At 38.8% G+C, this 20578-nt stretch overlaps 1 protein-coding gene across 2 annotated transcripts in view; it reads right to left on the bottom strand.

The window, feature by feature from the left end:
* Positions 1–20578, bottom strand: part of FHIT (fragile histidine triad diadenosine triphosphatase) — a 407821-nt gene that overhangs the window by 123615 nt on the left and 263628 nt on the right. For both annotated transcript variants that reach the window (XM_082289131.1, XM_082289132.1), the window contains exons 2-3: positions 17570–17715; positions 16676–16705 (exon numbers count right to left, since the gene is read on the bottom strand). In XM_082289131.1, coding sequence (XP_082145257.1) covers positions 16676–16705; positions 17570–17715 — 176 coding nt within the window. The remainder of the gene's footprint in view (positions 1–16675; positions 16706–17569; positions 17716–20578) is intronic.

A 20578-nucleotide genomic window follows, 5' to 3' on the forward strand; every position in this document is an offset into this window, starting at 1 on the left:
CTTTACATTTGCTCAGGTACAGCATTTTGAGTAATGTAAGCTGTTAAATAACCTTATCCCTATAGCCCTCCTTAATTAATTCAATAAAATTCTCCTGGTTTTATGCTTGGTTGGTTTTGCTTGTTTGTTTTAAAAGGAAAATGATTATTTGGGGTCGAATTAGAGACCCAGTAAATGCAGGAGAATCTTGCTCAGCTTGTTCTTTGGGGTCACTGTCCCTCCCTGTCCTTTTCTTTCAGTTTTGGTCCTCAGGGATGTTCTCTCTCTGCTCTCACAGATCACTGCAGGGTTTCTCCTCCTCTTTCAAGCCCAGGACCTTCCCACCCTGCTGCCCATTGGCTGGCACGCTGCTGGCCAAAGGAGGGAGAGATGCCAAAGGGACTCCCAGCAGCAGGAGGGGGGTAGGATCCAGCAGAGCTCACTCACCTCTATCACCTCCCATTTACAGGGACATTACCATTCCTTTGGGACAAAACCTGTGCCTTGGGGCCCAGGCTCAGACAAGGAGACTGGCTCTGGATCCCACAGCAGTTTGGGGAGCAGCTGGTGTAGGGGAACAGATCACCCCACATCCACCCCACAGTGACATCTTAGCAGCTGCTGGTGTTTGTTCTCCCAGGGAAAGGGTAATCTCTGCTTAGGATAAAAGGGATTTATCCCCCGCTGGTTGTTTAAACAAAAACTGTTATTAGACAGTGAACATACACTTGGACTGCACTCAGTGGGATTCGGGCTCCAGTTCTTGAGGGCACTTAAAAGTCTCTCAGCACAGTCCCAGTCAAACACAGCTCCTCGGTCTGAGGCGGGACCTGGCCCTACAGCAATCTTGGCCTGAAGGCAGGAGTGACAGCCAAGCAGGGACACCTACACTGTGACAAGATAACCTCTTCTTTCTTTGCGCAACCAAGTTTAATTGCAGTTTCATTCATTATAATAACCTACATAATTTTCAATAATTGGATACAATTTATCTTTTCTTCATTAAAAAAATGGAAATTAGCAAAGAGAAGGGATACTGGAAAATGCTTCATTTGAAACCTTTTCATTAATTATCAGGATGTCTAAACACCATTTTGAGAACTGCACTTACAGAACAAGAATCCAACTAATAATTTTTTTCATTATTCTGTTTAGTTTTCTGTAAGTCTCTAATTAAAAACCAGCACCTGCTTCTAAGAGATATCTATTTTATTTGGGTACTGTTGGCTTCGCTGCTAAAGTGAGTAAATAAATCCACATATACTTTCTTGAACAGGTAGCACAACCACCAGTATAAGTGTGAATGTACACTCTGAACTCATTAAATGAAGATGCTTAAAATTTACTGACAGTCTTATAAATTGCTTAGATCTTCCCAGAATTTTTAGTGGGCGTTGTATCAACCACAGAATTATTTAAATCCTTATTTTAAAATTAATTTTTATAATTCACATCATGTTCCTTAGAACTAGATCTGACATCAGCATTTGATGGATGAAACAAAACAAGCCAGACTTGCAGAAATTGGGTATCCCTGTTATATGGTTGCATATGACAAGAGTTTATAAACTCAGTGTAACACACTATATTTACCAAGTCTCATTTTACATTTGTGGAGTTACTAAATTACTTTGACATATCCCCAGTTTATGTTCTATTACTGAAGAATAACTACACAACAGATGGCAGTGTGTTTGCATAACAATTTCTTTGGGCAGGTCAATCTACAAGGTAGTTATAGGGATTGATATATATTGGTGAACATGGGGATTATTTTTGCACTATCAATCAGACAGTCAGTCAACACGGTAATTTCTATATTGCAAAGGAGAGGTTTAGCAAATATATATCATTTAGGACAATTCTTTAAAGAGCAAAACCATAGTACCAAGAGTAGAGTCAGTAGATGGAAAATGATGCTTCTAGATAGAATTTTTTTCCTGAGGGACTTCAAAACTCTGAATCTTAAAAATAATATTAACAAAGAATGACTATGAAATCATACTGGAATCCATTTGGTGTATGAATAAATATCTATAGCTGTATCTATTGCACTCTTCAGCATTAAACAATAGGTAGTTATGGACTATGTCATGTCAAGTGAAGATAATATCTTGCAAATAAGGTAATTATTATAAAGGAAAATGATGCTGCTCTGAGAGCCATGCTGTTTATTAAAAAACAAAAAAGCAAATCCTAACCAAAACTCCAAATCCTTGATTCCCATAATACAGCCAAAGATATTTGAATCAAAAATTGCATCTTTTCCTTACTTCTTAGTCTAAGGGGGATTACTTTTGTTGTCTTGCATCAGCCACCACTCTGCAGTTCTACATAACCTGATGGCACTGATTAATTCATTGGGACTGCTTGATCCTGTGTTAAGGATGGAATGACTGGAGAGAGAAGGTAGAAGATTAGTCAACCTGCACCTCAGGATGTCTGCCTTCAATTTCCAGTCCTGTCCTGGTACTGTTGCCTTGATTCAACTATTTGCATGTCAACAATTAGGACAGTGATTCATTCTCTCTAAGAATATAAAGCATTATATCAAAGTGAGGAATGGCTGTTACTTATAGCTGATATACATTGTAAGTGCTTCTTTCTATTTTGTCCGTCTGTAAGAACTGAGGAGTGACATTCCAACTAATGCTCATCCAAGGAGACAGCTTACATTGATGACTTTGTGTCAAAGCAGTGAAACAATAACAAAAGAGTTAATAAAGCACTGTTAGTGTGTGTTCTTTCAGGGAACAATACAAAGTTCTTGTTAATTAGTGCATTTTTAAAAAAATAACATCTCTTTTGGCATCCTACTGCAATGTATGACTGCCATTGGGGAGGGCAGGGAACAGCTGTTTTCCATGAGAAATCCAAGCTCGTCTCTGTGGGTGAGCATTTCTATTTCTATGTATCCTGCTTAGTGCCAGACCACTGACTTTTAGTAATGCGTGCTCTGTCTTTGAGGCACAAAAAAGATGAAGTCGTGTAATAATTTGGAGGTTGAAAATTCACTGCTTGATGCCTCCTGTAGTAAATTTGACCCTGGAATATTAAGGGGTGTTAAATAAATTGGACAAAGAGGTGTTTGGGGACTAAAAGTGCCAGACATACTGCCATGAATGAGCAATTAGATGTTCACGAACCAGCTTATCGCAAATTACATGCCTACAATATCTATTACTGCAATGACCTTGAGAGTTGCCTCATATTCTCCCTTAACCTAATGAGCATGCTGCATATAATCAATTACGTCTGCAATTAAAATTATAATTTGTCTAACAAACTCTTCACTTTCTGACAATTTTTAACAAAGTCTGTTACATACTGGTAAAAGATAAATACTAATTTTCCGTTGTGCTCTAATTTTTTTTCTTGCTCTGCGGCTAATTTATTAAATCATATTATCTCTCTCCATTATTTTTTAAGCTTTCAGCAGAATTTATTTAAGTTTCAGTCCTGAATGTCATGGGATAATTACAATACTTAACAGCAATTTATCATTTCCCAGTAGGGTTTGCAACCTATCTTTGCCTGCTTATTGAAATTTGTTTGCATGTTTCACTCAACGGTTACTGCAAATATTCTGCCTTTCACTTCTGCACAGATATTCCCTGTTTTACTGGAGTGACCAGAAGATATTCTGCTGAATGGAGCTGACATCTGTTTGCCAGCCCAGACCTCCTGAGGTCAAGTCAGCTCAATGTAAGCAAAACGCAGCCCTGACCATTAAGGAACAGGATGTCATTCATTGCAATCTGCTGCTAATTATAGTCACCCAAGTGGGCCACTACAGAACACCTTTTTTTGCTTATGTATCCAGGTGTTCAACAAACAGAAAGATTCATATAAAAAATCAACATGCTATGCATAAGAAAATAGACAGACGTGGAAGAGGGGTTTTAAAAATGGCTCCACACATATTATGTATTGAACAAGCAAATCAAACCCTTCCTGCTCTCAAGGTGGACAACTTTGGCTCTCCCAATGCACAACTGGTTCAAAGGGCCCCGAGTGCTGAATCCGTGCGTTGAGCCCCGAGAGTTTTGAGTGAATCCATGTATCCCTAAGCCATCCCTCTCTCCAGGACCATCACTGTGAGGGGAGCCAGGGTCCTGCCTCTGCAGCACAAGGGCAGCAGCCTGGCCTCAGGCATGGGAGGGCCAGGATGGGCAACTGCCAGCGAAAGTCTCCAGGGCATCGCACAAATAAAGCCAAGCTGGAACCGTGCTCTGCCTAAGCCTGAGTGCTCTCCTAAGCCCTTCCCCGAGCCCAGCTGTGGGGAGCCAGCCCAGCGACAGCACATTCCCAGCACAGTGGGGATTAAACGCACACCGGGGCCGTACAGATGTGCAGAGTCCTACAGCAGAACAAAATCTTGTCTCCCCACCTCAGTCTGCTGCCAGGAAGGCCCAGCAAACCCAAGCAAAATGCAGCTCTAAAGCCAATGAATGAGATGGTGGTGCCCGTCCTGAAATGTGCTGTTAATGATGGAGCCAAGCAGGGAGGCACCACCTGAGCCCCAGGTGCCCTCGGGAACTGCGGTGTCAGAGCGCTGAGCTGAGCAATTGCACCCCAGGAGTTTTCTCCCCGGGACAGCTCTGCTTTGGCACGAAGCATTTTTTATGCAGAAGGGAATTAGCTGAAAGACTCGTTTCCTTTTCCCATGATCTGCTCTTAAAGCTCCCAATTAAGTGAAAGTATGTCAAACTGAAGAGCTTTATTTGCTTACTTCCCTTCTCTGACGCAGTGTTTCTCTGGACTTACACATACTTAATGAGATGAAATATTGATGTCTATCCAGAAATGAGAAGTGATGAAGCTGCTAGTTACACAAAATAAATTAAGTTTCCCACAGAAATGAGTTTTGTATCCTCTGGATTTTGTACCTTTGGAATGTACTGCACCTGAATGGGCTCTGAAGGCTGACTGACTGCTGTGGAGTACAGCTAAAAGCATAGGAAGTGGGGAAAAAAAGGCCCCTTAAGGTACAGAAATACCCATGAGCCACCTCTCTCAATATGCAGCAGATAATGAATAAACTACCCTATACTTTGTATTTATTTTTGTCAACAAAATCTAATCAAAGTTCATTTTTTTTTTTAGAAACTCAATAGTTACATTAAATTAGATTACATAGAAAATTAAATCATAAATCCATGTAACTAGACCCTGCCTTTGTCTCCGTTGCTCCAAAACACAACTTTGCTCTCTTGAGCACCTCATTTAATTCTAGGAGGCTGAGCTTCCAAACTAGTTATGGATTTGATCATTTAATAACATGAAACAAGTAATTGAGTGGGGAAAAATTTATTACTTAATTAGGCCTTACTGGTAATCAATAGCAATCTATTAATTCATTAATTTGCATATCCCTTGTTTTTATGTGTGTCCACAAATTCTGTTAGCTTTTTTTTTTAATTTATGAACTTTCTACCTCCACTATGCAAAAGGAGGTGCTCAAACTGTATGCATTAAGCAGATGAAACAACTGAGCAGTGGGAATGCCTGTCTGCCCTACAGAACTGACTGCACGACAAGATTTGGAACTGAAAAAAGGAAGAGAAATAAAACAAGAAGGCCTATTCTCCCCAAGGTCCATGCATAATTCTCATTAATGTTAATGAAAGATACTAAATGTATATGCACTGCACTGAGAGGAGTTTATTAGAACTTAATAAATGCTGGTATTTTCCCTTTTTTTTTTTTTTTTTACTTTATAGTTATTTTAACGGAACTTCTCCAGGTGAAGTGAAAGATATTTAAAGAAAAAATAAAAATGATATATCAAATTATGCTTCATAGGTTATTTTATCAAAATGCTGTTTTTCATTCAGAATTATTAGGTTTATACATATGACTAGTAACTGTAGGCTTAAATTATGAACAATATGAAATCAAAAGGTTACTTACTATTGTAGGATCAAAAATGTTTGTAAAGAAATGGAAAAAGCTCCATTGATTTAGTTCACATGTTTTCACGAGTGAATTGAACCATTTATACCAGAGAAAAATCTTGCCCCAGACACCAAGGTTGTGCTACTTACATGAGGCTCAGATAATCGAAGACAGGTTATAAATTCATATTCTGCTGGATCATAACTCTGGATGTTACTCAGGGTGGCCTCACCAAAAGGCACAATTGAAAGAATGGTTTTTGCTGAGTGCAGAGATGACTTATTTGCAGGAAAAAAAGGATTCATTAAATGCAGTGTGAACTGATCCACTCCTCAATCTGGGCAGACTGACCACCCCCTAAAGATAACTCCCCTCCAGTTAAGGTACTGGAAGGCCAGGTGAGGAAATATCACAGTGATATTACCTTTTCTATAGCTTCTCAATGGGGAATTAATAAAGCTCATTCACAAATCCATTAAAAAAAAAGAGAAAGTGTTACCTCTGGGCATTATTTTTACTTCAAATACTAAAAATTATAACTGAAATCAGAGAAATTCAACATTCATAAATTCAGATAGAGGAATTATTCATCGTTAGAGATTTTAACATCTTTAACAAATAAGATCAAGACAATCATTCACATGAGCACTTTCTATCTGGTCTAGTTTATTTTCTTTCAGCCTCTCACAGGAAGAATTTGAATCAGTGGTGCCAGGCAGACAACATGAAATGAAGATTTTATGGTCACAATGAAGGTGGTAACTCACAAAAAGTAGAAGTGGAAGAGAAAAGAAAATGGTTTAGTTTGTCTGAGATAATAAAGTAGGAGATTACCAGGGGAAAAACCATTTTTCTCCTTCCAAAGACCTGGGAAACCTAGCAAACACAGGATGTCTTTCCAATCTTCTGCTTTTACCACAGGCTATAGATTTCCCCTGCTCCTGGCTGCAGAGCCTTACTCTGACTGATGCTGGGAAGGCCTCTTAGCCCAGAGCCGAGCCCATGCCAACAAACCCAGCTTGTTTGCATCGGTCCACAGGAACATCACCCTGATGGGTTTCATCCATGATGCAAAAGGGACCAGTTTCTCAGGGTTCTCCCACTTGGACATGCTGCCCTTCTCCCTGGGATCCCCTCCACACCTTGCACAAAGCTCCAGGTCACGGGATAAGGATGGGAGACAGGAACGGCCAGGGTAGAAGCAAGACACAGCGCAGAGGAAAAACTCAGAGTAAGAACAAGGCTGAGTGACCCTGCACTGCCTCTGAAGGACAAAGCTCTTACCACACCCAGCCTCTTCACCTGCTCAACAAAACAAGAATAACAACTTGGCCCTTCTTTAAATCACTTTTGCCACAACAATTTGGTTGGTAAAATAGAGTTGCCAGTCTTTTGCACCTAGCAAGGGACTGAGAACTCGTGAGAAGAACTGAGATATCTTAGTGTTGGATTCCGGAAAAAGACAGTGTGATGGAAAAGAAAACGTGTGTGGAGACCTAATGGTAAAAACCAGCGAGTTTGAAGATGAATTTTACTTAGCTGGCCAATTATTAAAGTGAATTTACCTCTCTGAAAGTGAACAGTTTACCTCTAAAGTAGGTAACTGTATTAATACAGGGAATTAAAGTTTCTCCTCAAAATTTCTGTCTGTAATGTCAGTTAAGGAGACAGTGTAATTATTTATAGACTAATTTTGATTTTCCCCAATTTATGTCAATTGTGGCATCATTACTAAAATACCCAGGCATGCTTTTATTTATGGAATTCGCTATGCAGAAGTTTCAATGATAATTTTTTTTCCTTTAGAAGCAAGGGACTGAGAAGTGGTTATGTACTGAAAGAAAATCCCAAGCAGCAGAAGCTAGTTCAGACACAGAATAATTTATTTTAAAAGTCCTAATCCTGAACTGACAAGTTATCTACCAGTCAAACAGGGAATTTCTCTTTGGAAAAAGCCTGGCAGCTGTGCTGAACTGCACCCATAGATGTTGATTTCTTTTATGCTATCCAAAGCTCTCAACATGATTTTACCAGGTAACTGACTACATTTACAGAAGAATCAGGCTTTGTTTAATGATTATTCCTTTCTCTTTTTAAAGGCACATCTCCTAACATTTGGTACGTGTGTGCGTGTGCACAAGCCATCTGCAGACACCCAGATTTCTGCAAAAGGGAAGGTTTCAGTGTTTCTCCCTTCAGGGAGTACTGCACCTCTCTTGCCTGGAAAAGCTGCACAGTGCAAGCATTTCTCAGTAGCTGTCACTGAAACTGCAAACCAGCCAAGCAGAGGGGAGTCCAGAGCTCCAAAACACACCCCTGGCTGAGATACTGCCTTGGGGAGCTGAGCTGCACTGCAGAAGTGCAGTTTTACCCCTATCACTGCAGGCAAGGGAAAAGGACAATGTAAAATGTGAGCACACACAAGAGCTGCACTGGTTCTGTTCTTGTTCAGCCTCAGAGACTGCTACTCCAGCATTTTCCCCACCAGCAGACAGTGAGGGCTTCTCCTATGGCCAAGCAAATGAGGAGGGGTCATTTGATAAAGCTCCCCGAGACTGGATTTTAAGGACATATTTCAAATTCTTTCAAAGGACAGCTTAGCTTTAAGGAGTGAGCAGAAACCCAGTGTATGAGTGGTTTTTCCAGAGGGCACTTGAGCATCTTTCAGGAGAGATGGGGCAAATGAGGCTTGAGAGAAGGGTTTTGCTGTTTTGCAGGAAGCTCTTGGCTTGTCCAACATGAGCATGAACTGAAACACACTGCAGTATCCTGAATTATTGACTTTTTTTTTTAAACAGTAGAAATATTACCTACTTTTCACCCTGTCATCCTGCCTGGAGCTTGCTGAGCAAGTTTTATTCTATTATTTTAACCTTCGTTTTCTATTTCTAAATCACTTCAAGCAGAGACTTTTCTTTCTAAGAAAGAATCATCCTGCATGGGCTAAAATGGTGCAGCCAGAACAGACTAAAATGGGCTAGGTCAGATAACCCTGTATTTCAGATGTGCCTTCCACAGAGCACAGGGCAGTGTAACCACCGACTCTTTCATGTGACAGAGGAAGGAACACAGGGCTAGGAAAGGCCTCCATTCCCTTGATATCACATGCAAAAATGTTACATTCACTCTTTCTTTGTTGACATTTTTAAGAAGCATTCTTCTCCAAGCTGTGTGGGCTCTCTGGGGATCTGCAGGGACAGCTTTAAGTACACACTTCTTTCATTTTCAGAAGGGCAGGTGCCTTGCAGGGGAAAAAATATGGAGCCAAATTTTCCTTTATTATTGCATTGATAAGGCATCCAGGGCTCTAATAAATGGGTTGCCTTTGTCTGGCTGAAACTGGGTCATTACCACACGCAAAGCCCTGTGATCCTGCCCTTCCCTGGGAGACTCTGGATGTCACAGCATCCAGCCAGACAGCTGAGGCACCAAAGTTTAGCACAGATCAGTCAACTGAAAATGCCCTTGGGCAAGAACACCCAATAAACCCAACCACAAAACAGTTTAAGTGTGAGTTAATGCCTGCTCATGGAAGGCACACATTGGTAGGAAGCAGAGAAGTCTGTTTTGCACATGACCTTTTGACATCCCTTCTAATCTGTGGTCAGCATAGGAATAATTTTATGTGGATCTTGGGAAATACAGTACCTGGTAGGTAAGAATGCAAAGACAAATGTGCAAAATCACATGAGATCAGAGCACAGACACATCATGTTTCATTTTAAAGCATTATATTAATTTTTAGAAAGAGTTAATCAGAAACCCATTTAACTGAAATCTGGCTTTGCAACACTTGCTCAATAAACAATTTTCACCTACAACAAAACACAGAAAAACATCAAGTTACACATCTGAATTAAATGGGAATACTTTTGCACATTTCTTGGTGAGTTACACTTTACTTGAAAACAATGTTTTGTAACAAAATAAAAAAAAGAAACAGAACAAACCCAAGCATTCCCTCTTAGATGAAGAGTTTTATAAGATATGAAACTGACAAAAAGAAGAAGTACTATGGATGAGATGGAGCTTGGAAAGAAATTCATACACTAACCACACAAAAATTATTCAGGCAGCCTGGACCGTGCTATTAATGACTTTAGACCTCATGCATGGGATTTCAAAAGGTTTTACATTTCAAGTACAATATGGTATTTGTAGCACCTGTACTCAAGAGTGGCACTTGATTGATTGTACATACTCCAAGACAGAGAATGCTTTAAATGCAAAACGTATTGCTGTAACATGGGAACAAAGAAGTGAAAGATACTTTCTAATTAAAATATAGGATTTTTGATCCTTATCTCAGTCATTGTGGGGCAAATAAAGAGCAGCATGTAATGGATTTCTCAACACCCTTCCCTATATTGGTTTTTTTTTGGTCAAAACACGTCAATTCAATAAAACAGCATTTCCAAAGTAGGTTTTGTTTTCACAAAGAAAAAGTTTTTGCTGTCAAACACTCTGTTATAACATTTTCAGAGGAAAAATTTTCTACCTTTTTGCTAGAAATACCTTTTCGTTTTGAAATGTAACTCTGTTTCTTGAAGAAAAAAAAAGACTGATTTGTTCAAGATTCTTCTGTCGTGAAAATGGTAAATATCTGAACATACACCAGGAAAAAAAAAGATATTTAAAAATCTTTTGTCAAAGCAGGAGCAGGCTGTCCTGGAACTGCAGACAGGCAGAGTATGGAGAGCCCTGGCAGTGTTTAACCCTTCCCTGTGGGAATCGGTCAGGTCACCAAAGGCAGCTGCTCGGTTCCACTTGGACCAGCTGCTGGCACAGGCACCGACTCCCCAGGCTCTGCTGACACACGATGTGGCTGCTGGCGACTGGGACAGGCACATCCACACTCCCATGGGTGCTCCTGGAAGTGCTCCCTCCCTTCCTGTCATGCAGGTGCTGGTGCTCTCCAGCTCCCACCCACCAAACTTAGGGACAGGAAAACCCCAGTGGCAGCTCTGGGGCTGAACTGGAATGTGCCCAGCCAGGACAGAGCTGCATGTGGCCAGCAGAGCTGCAGGACTTTTAATATCTGCACGCCAAGGCAATTTAAACAAGCATTTGAACCCACTTACTAGCTTATTATAGTTTAATTTAGACAGTGTCAATATCTGTGACTAGCTCTGGGGATATTTTTGGAATTAAACTACCTAAAGAGAACATTCATCTAAGAAATCTATATGGCAGGAAAGAAGGGTAGAACTGCTAGCATGGAATAGTAAAATCTTCCTTTTCATCAACATTCTTCAACTTAAATATTCAGAAATTTCATTTACTGTCCTCATTTATACTTGCCTATTTTCAACCCTGTTTTGTTTGGTTGGTTTGGTTTTTTATATTTATAGTCCATACAGACTATTCTGTGTTTGTACAGGGCCAGAGGATGATACTGCTTTACAAGGAGGTACAGCATGTCATGACATTCACTACTGGAAATTCAAAATAATCTAGATTCAGAAGTATCATAATTCACTGCTAAAGAGAATTTTTCAAAAATTTCAGTCCCCATCCCTTCAGGGAACTTCACAACCCAGTATTTCTAGATCAGACTTCATTATCCAGGTCATCATTTCAATTTATCAGTCCCTTGGGGCCTTTGGTATTCCCAGCTAGGATGGTGTTATGTCCATCAATCACTAGGCTGTTTCCACATTCCCACTTTTCTTTAATTTCCTTCGGTCTTCAAAACAATCTCTATAACTTTCCATGGGTGTATACTGGACACAGACACCACTTAATTCTGTCAAATGTTACCATGTTTGAAGTACAGGAACTGATTTGTACAAATTATGGGGACTGAAAGAACTGTTTTCATTCTAGGTCCTGTATATTATTATTTGTTTTAGGGGAGGGTTTACAGATTTACCAGTGCCTCTTACGTCTACAAGCTTGGCAAACAAAATAGCAATATGCTGTTCCTGGAAAGGTTATTGTTCAGTCAAAAACTAAATGTTACATGTTATAAAGAGAAGTAAGGACCTGACAAAGCAAAGACTGATTAGGACTTATTTTGCATCATAGAAAACACAGGTCTGGCCAAAGGACTGAAAGGAGATTTAGACCAACACAAGGCAGATTTTGAAAAGAGCCCTGAAGGAAAGGGCAGGAATTATTATTTAAGAGTGAGTAGAAAACAAAGAGCTGGCAGAAGGCTTTAAGGGAGGGGGAAGAAACTATCTGGATGATCTGCTGCTTCTCTATCTCTGTAAGGGGCAGTATAGTCCTAGCTTTGAAAATATATATCACTAACCCCAAACCACCCAAAACTAAATATAGTACTGAAATAAAAAGAAAATTTTGAGCTCAAATCAGACATAGCAGCCCTGAGACTACTGAATTTGCTGCACCAATTACCTGTCCACAATATTACATAGTCTCCAACCAAATACTATTAGTGTGGTTCTCAGAGCAATACAAAGACACTGCTGCACTTCATCAAATCATTTTTGGACATCTCACAAGCTTTCAAGAGAATCATCATTCTTAAGGGTAAAGCACAGGAGACGATTTGGTCACGTTTCAGTACAATCTGGTTTTCAAAAATTTGTTTCTTCCATGTCTTTTTGTATCTGAATTTTTAGATCTGTTTAAAGGTAAGAAAAATCTTTGCATTTCTCAAACACCAGCTTTTTTTGTTCTTCTAAGAAAGCAAAAGAGAGTTTCTAGTACTCCTCTAAACTGGGACTCACGTCTGTTGTTCTGCAGGGAAAACAGACTGAGGTATCAAAAGTATTGCAGTTAGTGAATTTAATCCTTCCGATGCAATTAGTTTGCAATGCGATCTGATTAAATTTAAAGACTCAAACCTGAAGTCTACTACTTCGGGTCAAAACACAAATAGACAAAGAAGATGAAGGAGAAGTCTGCTGTGGGCCTAAATGAGCCCTGGGCTCCACAGTTCAGGTTAAGATTTCTGAGGAATGCAAGCCAGGTGAATTGATTTAACACAGCATTAAAAAACATCTGGAAAAGAAAAACATGTATATAAAAAAATAATCATGAGACAATCTTCTCAGTGTAAAATAACTAGAGGAATGTGTGACATATAAAATAAGTTTCTGCACACATACCCACACTGCCACCATCAGCTTTGCTTTCTCATTTATTTAGGGGAACCTGTAATTGGCAAATAGGCCCTTTCTCAAGGATAACAGAGGAGGTGCTGAGCTGCTGGAGACTTCAACACTGCTGCAAAATAGAGGATGTGTTCATAGCTGTTTGTGCAATGGACACTTGCTGTGCAATATTATCTTGTCTCTACAGATAAATTAGTTGCCTCATGCTCCTGCCAGCTTGATTTGTTTAGCCTTTACAGAGTACAGAATCCATGGAGTTTCTTGTGATTGAATCTCACGTAAAAGGTAAACCTGAGAGCTTATTCTACACTAAGCTATACATCCACCCAGGCAGCCAGAGCATTTGCTGACTTGATGATGAAAAGAAGGCTATAAAATATACTGGGGAAATCTTGAAACATCGCTCACTTGACATAGCAGTAAGACCCCTGCATTAAGATGCAGAGTTGATTTCCCTGATCCATGAAATTGCCTGGATATTTAAGTCATTCTCAAACAGAACCAGCATAAAACTCACCCTCCATTCCTGGCACAAGGACGCCATGGGTTTTGTGTTCTCCAATAAAAAGAGAGCTCAAAATTGCAGAGATTAATCGTCTTTAAGGGACAACCTAAACACAATTTCCTTCCTTTCTCAAATAATAAGTATTCAAAATTTCTTGAATGTTAAAAGATGGTTTTGCTTGCTGACACACAGCTCAGGTGCCAGAGATGTTCATGTTCACTATTGTGAGTGGTTCAAGAATCTCTCACAATAAAACACAGTGTGCAAGTCTGTGACCATCTTTGGAGAAGAACATTTGTTTCTCTCATAAATAGGTGACAGGGCTGGAATAGGTACAATATGTGGAGAGCTAAGAAAAATATTATGAAGCAATATATTGGTTTATTTTATGGTCTGAGACTTGGGACATGGTTCAGAATTGCTTACCAAGTGTATATTTTCAGCTGCTAAAGGGTGAGAAGAGACCCATCTATACTTACAAAGTATTGGTGAACTAAGGGTCAGGTATAATTACTTCCAAAGACCCAATCCAGTGCAAACACACAGTAAAGGGGGAATTTCAAAGGGCCATAATCTTCCCTAGAACATTGTCCTGCAGGCTCTGCTACCTTAGATGCAAAGGAGGAACAGAGTACAGCAATAATGAAACTACAGTTAGATCATTAACAGCTTCCCATTAGGTAACTAGAAAGGCTTTAGAACAAAATGCACACACCAGCAGCTTTCACACCACCAAAAGGGACATGTAACACTGGCAGACAATCTTATCACTGATTTCTAGCCAAAATCACATGGAAAGGGTCATTTCCTTTCAACCTGTTGCATACATTCCACATACAATTTTCAGCATCTCCATTTCAAAATAGACCTGAGACTCATATTCAGGTTCAAGATTTTTCTTGGACATGGATTACCATTTCTTCTTGCAGACAAAGAAGGAGAATTCCTTAATCTTTTTCAGACAAAATTTGTCACCTTTTGTCTTCAGCTAGGCTGATATCTCTTACCATTTTGTAGCACAATTTTGCAGTGAGCAACTGCAAAGTCAATACTCTTCTCCTGCTTCCTGTATTTCTGTTCCTACATAGCACATACAGTAGCCTATATTTACACAAGTATACAGAATTATACAAAATACAAAGGGAAAGGACTCTTGAAGCCATCTGGTATGTTACCCCATTCAAAGTAAAATCAGCTACACCTAATTAGCTCCTGAGATACACTTGCCTACCCTACTTAAACAATCTCCACAAACTGCCTTGGATATTTGTTGTGATGTTTTGGTATTTTTACTATTAGAATGCTTTTCTAATGTTTAGTCTGTTCCAGAAATTTTAATTGAAATCTCCCTCAGAGGAGACTGGATTATGTGGATTCTCATACATGAAAAAAACCCCAAATAAATGCATATACAGAAACACGACACATTGAATTTAAGGTTCAGAAATAATTTGTAGGTCACATAGGTGTTTTTCCAAACTTTGTGACTCAGAACAGTTTAAATGAAACCAGATATTTATGTATCCACCCTATTGTTCACTTAAAAGATCTCGATCACAGTAATTTCTTTCCCAATTGAAGTTTTGAAAGCTCGAAATTCTCTAAAGAAAATAGTTGTTGGCATTTTTGGATGATAAACATCCCAAAGCGATGATGATAAATTACAGTGTTGCCCAGTGATGCAGAAAAGTAGAGAAATGCAAACTGATAACCTCTGATTTATGAATACATGCTCATTATTGCAAAGTCTAGGGATTCACAGTTGTAAGAATGGGCCATTTCCATCTCAGTGTTTATTAAAAGTGTGAGAAGGAGGCATGAAGGGTGGCTGCCATTTTGCAATAAACATTTAATGCTCTTTGTTTCCAGTACAAACACAAAGCAATACAGAACTTCCTACCTTTTTAAGGCCTACATAAGCATTTGTTACTATTCACAATCACAGAAGATGGGAATTTTTACATCTGCCTTTGCTTGTTCATATTAATAATTCTTCTCACATATAATCATTCCTATACACATTTTCTTTACAGAGAGAAAGACATTTGTCCAAGATATTAAAGTACATCCCCAGATTTTCTTTTTAAATAATATTGGTGATAATAACAAAATTTACTTCAAATGTATTTAAACTTATTATTTCACCTATCAACAGACACTGCCAGTGAAACCCACACAATGCACTCAAAGTCATGAGCCAAGGAATCTGTTTTGTCACAGTACAGAAATAAATTGCATTACATTCCTTCATCACTTCCCAAGCTTGCTGATATTCTAATTTCTTCTTCTCTCTCCCTATTACCTCTCTGTTAAATATTCAAAGCAGGCAACAAAAGGGAGAAGGAAAAATAAGGTCAATACAGCAAATTGGAAAAAATGTAAAATGCTCCTATCCACTGTCATTTGGTTGTTACAGTTATCTTAATCAACTCAAACAGGTTCTCTGAGACATCAAATTTGATTTTACAAAGTGCTAACCCATAACCATATTTGACTTTCCTTTGATTCCAAATGTAAAAAATAGCCTTTATCTAATGTTGGGGCATATCATCTAACTACACATGCAATTACATTTGCATTACGTGGCAGTGAAACATGGCTGAAGAGACATCTTGGATGTTATCTATGTTATTACTCAAGTGGAGAACATAATCATAAATCCTTCTCTTCCCTTCCACCCTCCCACCTTTTTTTCTGGAAGTACACTTAAAATCTGGTTTTCAGCTTCACTGGGCCCATTACATTTGAACTTCAGTAACAAGAATGTGATATGAATACATTGAGAGAAAGCATAGACAAAAGGTATATTTTCACACTGTGGTTCAACTTAACTGTTCCTTTAATTAGCTACAACTCATTAGGCAATAAACAGAAAAACAAAGAGATCATGAATGGAAGGGCAATATTTTCTCCATAAAACAAACAAAAAACTAAACCAGATGCCTCTTTCATGAGGCTTGCCTTGCATAAATACACCCAGAAGCTTAGAAAAGATATTTTCTTGATTGAAAATTTTTGTCTAGGAAGAAAACCCGTAAACGTTATCTTGTGCAATTTCAATTAAAAGTATTTACTGCTATTATACACTTGGGATTTTTTGATCTCAAGGATGAAGTAACAATACAGCAATGGACTGCAGATGACGAGCTTTGATCTTTTATTAGTTCTTATAACTGTGTCTTAATTTGTATTCTGCATATTCTGCACTCACCTTCACTGTTTGTCCAGCTTCAGGGCCATCCTGTAAGCAAAGGGAAAAGCCTCAGGTTAGAGGATCTAACAAGGATCACATAGGAATTCAGAAATCCTACTCAGTAATCATTTACATCAATTACGCTAATTCCTGAGAACCATTCAACACTAAGTTTTTGGACAAAGCTCCTTTCCATATCAGACCCTGGCAAAGCAGGAAACTTTCTCAGATCACAAAAACAACAGTATCTATTTTTCATTCTTTCAGATCATATTTCTCAATAGCTAGCAATAGATTTCTGATCCTTGTGAACATAAAATCACATGTGGAAGTAAGAATTTAATCAAAGTATGCTTGCTTAAATTCTGATTCTAATGAATGGGCTTAGTCTCCTGGTTTGCTTTAAACAGAGTTCATTTTTGGTATAAAGACACCCAACACAAACAGCTGAAAGGTCAGAATTTAGAACATATTTACATGGCTACATCTCTCTGCCTGCATATAAATACCTGTGAGGAGGGATCACCTATCTTAAGCATAGGCAGTGGGTTATGTGTGGAACAGGGGACTGCTTTCTCTAGAGGTCAACCCTGCAAATGCTTCTCTGAAGGAAGACTATTTCCTGAAATACTCAAAAACAAGCACAGTGTTTGAGAGTGTTTGCTGGCTTTATCCAAAGTTTAGCAGTTAACAATTAACCACACTTTCCTGTTGGTTTCCTATTTAGATTTTTCAATGGCAAATCTTGAAGACTGCAATGCAGTTTATTTGGCTTCTTGGTTTTTATTACTGTTATTTAGCATTTATTGCCCCTTGAAGTTCCAATGTCCTTTTGTGATTGGACTAGGGAAAAAGGCTGAAAGTTTGATAAAACAAAGCGTTAAATCTTTCTTAGGTGACTGGTTTACAAACCTGGATAGAAAAGGTGAGCGAGGTGCCACAGAAATGTTTCTCCACCACATTTCCAACCCTTTGTGCTGTAAGAAACAAATCAGCCACTTCCTCGGGACACAGGTCATGGACACGCTCCACCGGCCGCAGGGGACAAACAAGGACATCTGAAGGTGGCAGTGTCAAGGCACAAACACAAATCTGAGTGGTCCAGAAGAAGAGTCTCAGTCCCCGTAACCTGGTTCTGATCACCCTTGAATCACCTGAGCTCTTCCTCTCTGGTGATATAGCAAGAGCATCAAAAACATAGGGAATACAAATACAAGGAATTAGATGATGCTTTGTTTAAAATTCTTTTCCTCAAGTCCCTTAGATACGGGCAAAATGACTAAGGCTCTTGTGCTCCACTGAGCCATTTAAGGGAAAGAAAAGTTTTCACAGACTCAAATTTACCATCTCAATGGAGAAATGCTGGTATTTTTCTCCTGTGAAAGTCAGAGACATTTTCTTTTGTGATTAAAAATGGGGGAAAGCCAAAGAAATTTAAGAGGGCTTTGGATATGTGGTCTGAGACAGCAGTTTTACAATGCTTTCCCCCATAAGTGATATATATTCTTGAAAATCTTGATCTTACAGCTCTAATTTTAGGCACCTAAATACGACAAGCTGGCACTATGCTGATGAAAGCAGATCACTTATTTCTACACTACATTAATTACAATTCACAAGGAATATTCACCTGTTGTAACTATTATCTGTTTTTAAAAATACATTAAGATAATTAAGACTATTTCCTTTTAAGTGCAGTGTTCACAACCCTGTAAATATACTTTGATTTAATTCTACCTTGGTGACTGTGATTTGTGAGTCAGTGAAATTAAGCTGTAAAGTAAATAATGGGAGATGCTGCTCACAGTCATTTGATCTGTGTTCACAGTAATTAATAATTGCTATGATTCCTCACTTGAAAGTCAATTTTGTAACATTATTAATATGGTCCAGAATTCCTAGCAGAGCCTCAGTTGTGTAGATCCAAAAAGCAAGTACTCAATTCTCATTTCAATTCCCTGCAGACAGGATTCTTTGCTGACTTACAGAATAGTATTTGCAGAACGAAGACCTTAAAGTAACCTTTAACACCACTTGAACTTTCATGAACAAAGGGTATAAAATTTTTTTTCCAGTATTAAAATAAGTGTTCAAAGGACTATTTGAAGAAAATTAGGTTCCATGCTATTGTATTATAGTCATCTTTATTTTTACTGCATCTTGAAGCCTGCAGGTATTCAAGAATATTCTCTATAATCCAGGAAAGGTAACTAGGAACTGCTCTGCAGTTAACAGGTTCACAAAAAGGTTACGTCAACCTGATTGTCAAGAACCACATGAGACATTTGAAATAAGGAGAGATTAATACATGTGAAAGATCAATTATTTCCATAAGCACAGAGACAACATGTTTACATACACCAAGGTTATATTGTAGGAATCACACATATAATTCTGATAGGAGAGAAAACCAGACATTTTCTCAAAGTAAAGATGTAGCAGCAGGTTTTGATCATTTTTCAAAATCCAGATGAGGACAGACAAGTCTTTAATGGATATTTGCTGAAGTGGGAGCAGAATTGAACAAGCTCTACCTGTAGCAGCTCCCAACAGAACAAGAGAAGACTGGTCCCAGCTGTGGGTGTTAATCTGCTTTGAAAATCTGTCTCTCCAGGTTTTTTTGTACAGAGTCAGCTCTGCCACCATTACTCTCCTTTTGTTACAACTTATGGTATTAACATTTAAGAAAGGACAAAAGTATATTTAGAAAGCGGTTACTTGGAAATGAAACAATCCTGGATGGGGACAAAAAACCTAGTTTTGTGGGGGTTTAGTTCTGAAATGCTGTGTCCCTTGGTAAGTTACCGGGCATAGTAAACCCCTTGTAATTCATTTGTGCTTTCCCAGTGCATTATACAAAGCACATCCCTAAAGGATGCTCTTGGCTAAACTTGGGGCCCAAGGGAAGAGCTGCGAAGTTGCTTGGCAGACCTGATTTCCATACCAGGAATAAACGAATAGAAAAACTAATTAATTTTACTCATAAAAAGGAAATCCATGTCAACACTAAAACAGGAAAAAGGACATTTGTTTAATCTGAGTTCATTTTTCAAAAGAAGAGAAGGGAAGCTTCTACCCTTAGGGTATCTGATACTTAAGTAGATAATTATCCTTCTTCTGCAGCACTGCTTTATTATCATGGCTCAATAAACCATTTATAAATGAAGAATTTCCCCTCACTTACCTCTAGCAAAACTGCTGCTTACATTAAGACAAGTTTCCTTTTCTCCTTTAGAATTTTCCCCAGCAGTTTCTTGCCCTTTCAGACTCACACACGCCTCACCAGCAATTGTTTGTTCTCTACCTAGCTCAGGGCCACAGCTTCAATTTTTTCATTAATGATAGCTTCTACAATCTGATGTTAGCACTGTACTACTTGCCACTGCAATGGGTTGTGGGAAACATGAGCTAAACAGTTCTTGGGAAAGCTTTTGTTTCCATGGCACATTGCAGAGGGAGTGAGGGCTGGTTCTGACCAAGACAGGGCAGGTTTTCTCTTAATTTTGTCACTAATCTGCACTGTCATTTTGTAAATTCCCTGTATCTCTCTCGATCTCTCCTCTTCCACACATTATCTGTCTTATCTGCTTAGATAGCATTTGCCAGTTGCTGCAGTGGAGTCTTCTTATGAACCATGAACCTCTCTGCTCATGTGGGGCCAGCAGTGCTCCTGCAGTACCTAATGCTGCACCCATGGCATTCTGCAAAAAGGACTTGCACTTCCTCCTTACATTACCAAAACTCATTTACAACTCAAACTAGATTTTAGCTATACTTCTGTCTTTGAATTTGATAAATAATTCAAAGGCACAATCACAGACTAGAGCATCTTTGCTGAACTTTCCATCATTTCAAAATAATTCTACAAAGAATAATGATATAAATTCTGAATCAGAGCTAAATTAACATGAGAATGTAATT

The sequence above is a fragment of the Coloeus monedula genome (assembly GCF_965178545.1).
Source record: "Coloeus monedula genome assembly, chromosome: 11".
In the NCBI taxonomy this organism is placed as follows: Eukaryota; Metazoa; Chordata; class Aves; order Passeriformes; family Corvidae; genus Coloeus; species Coloeus monedula.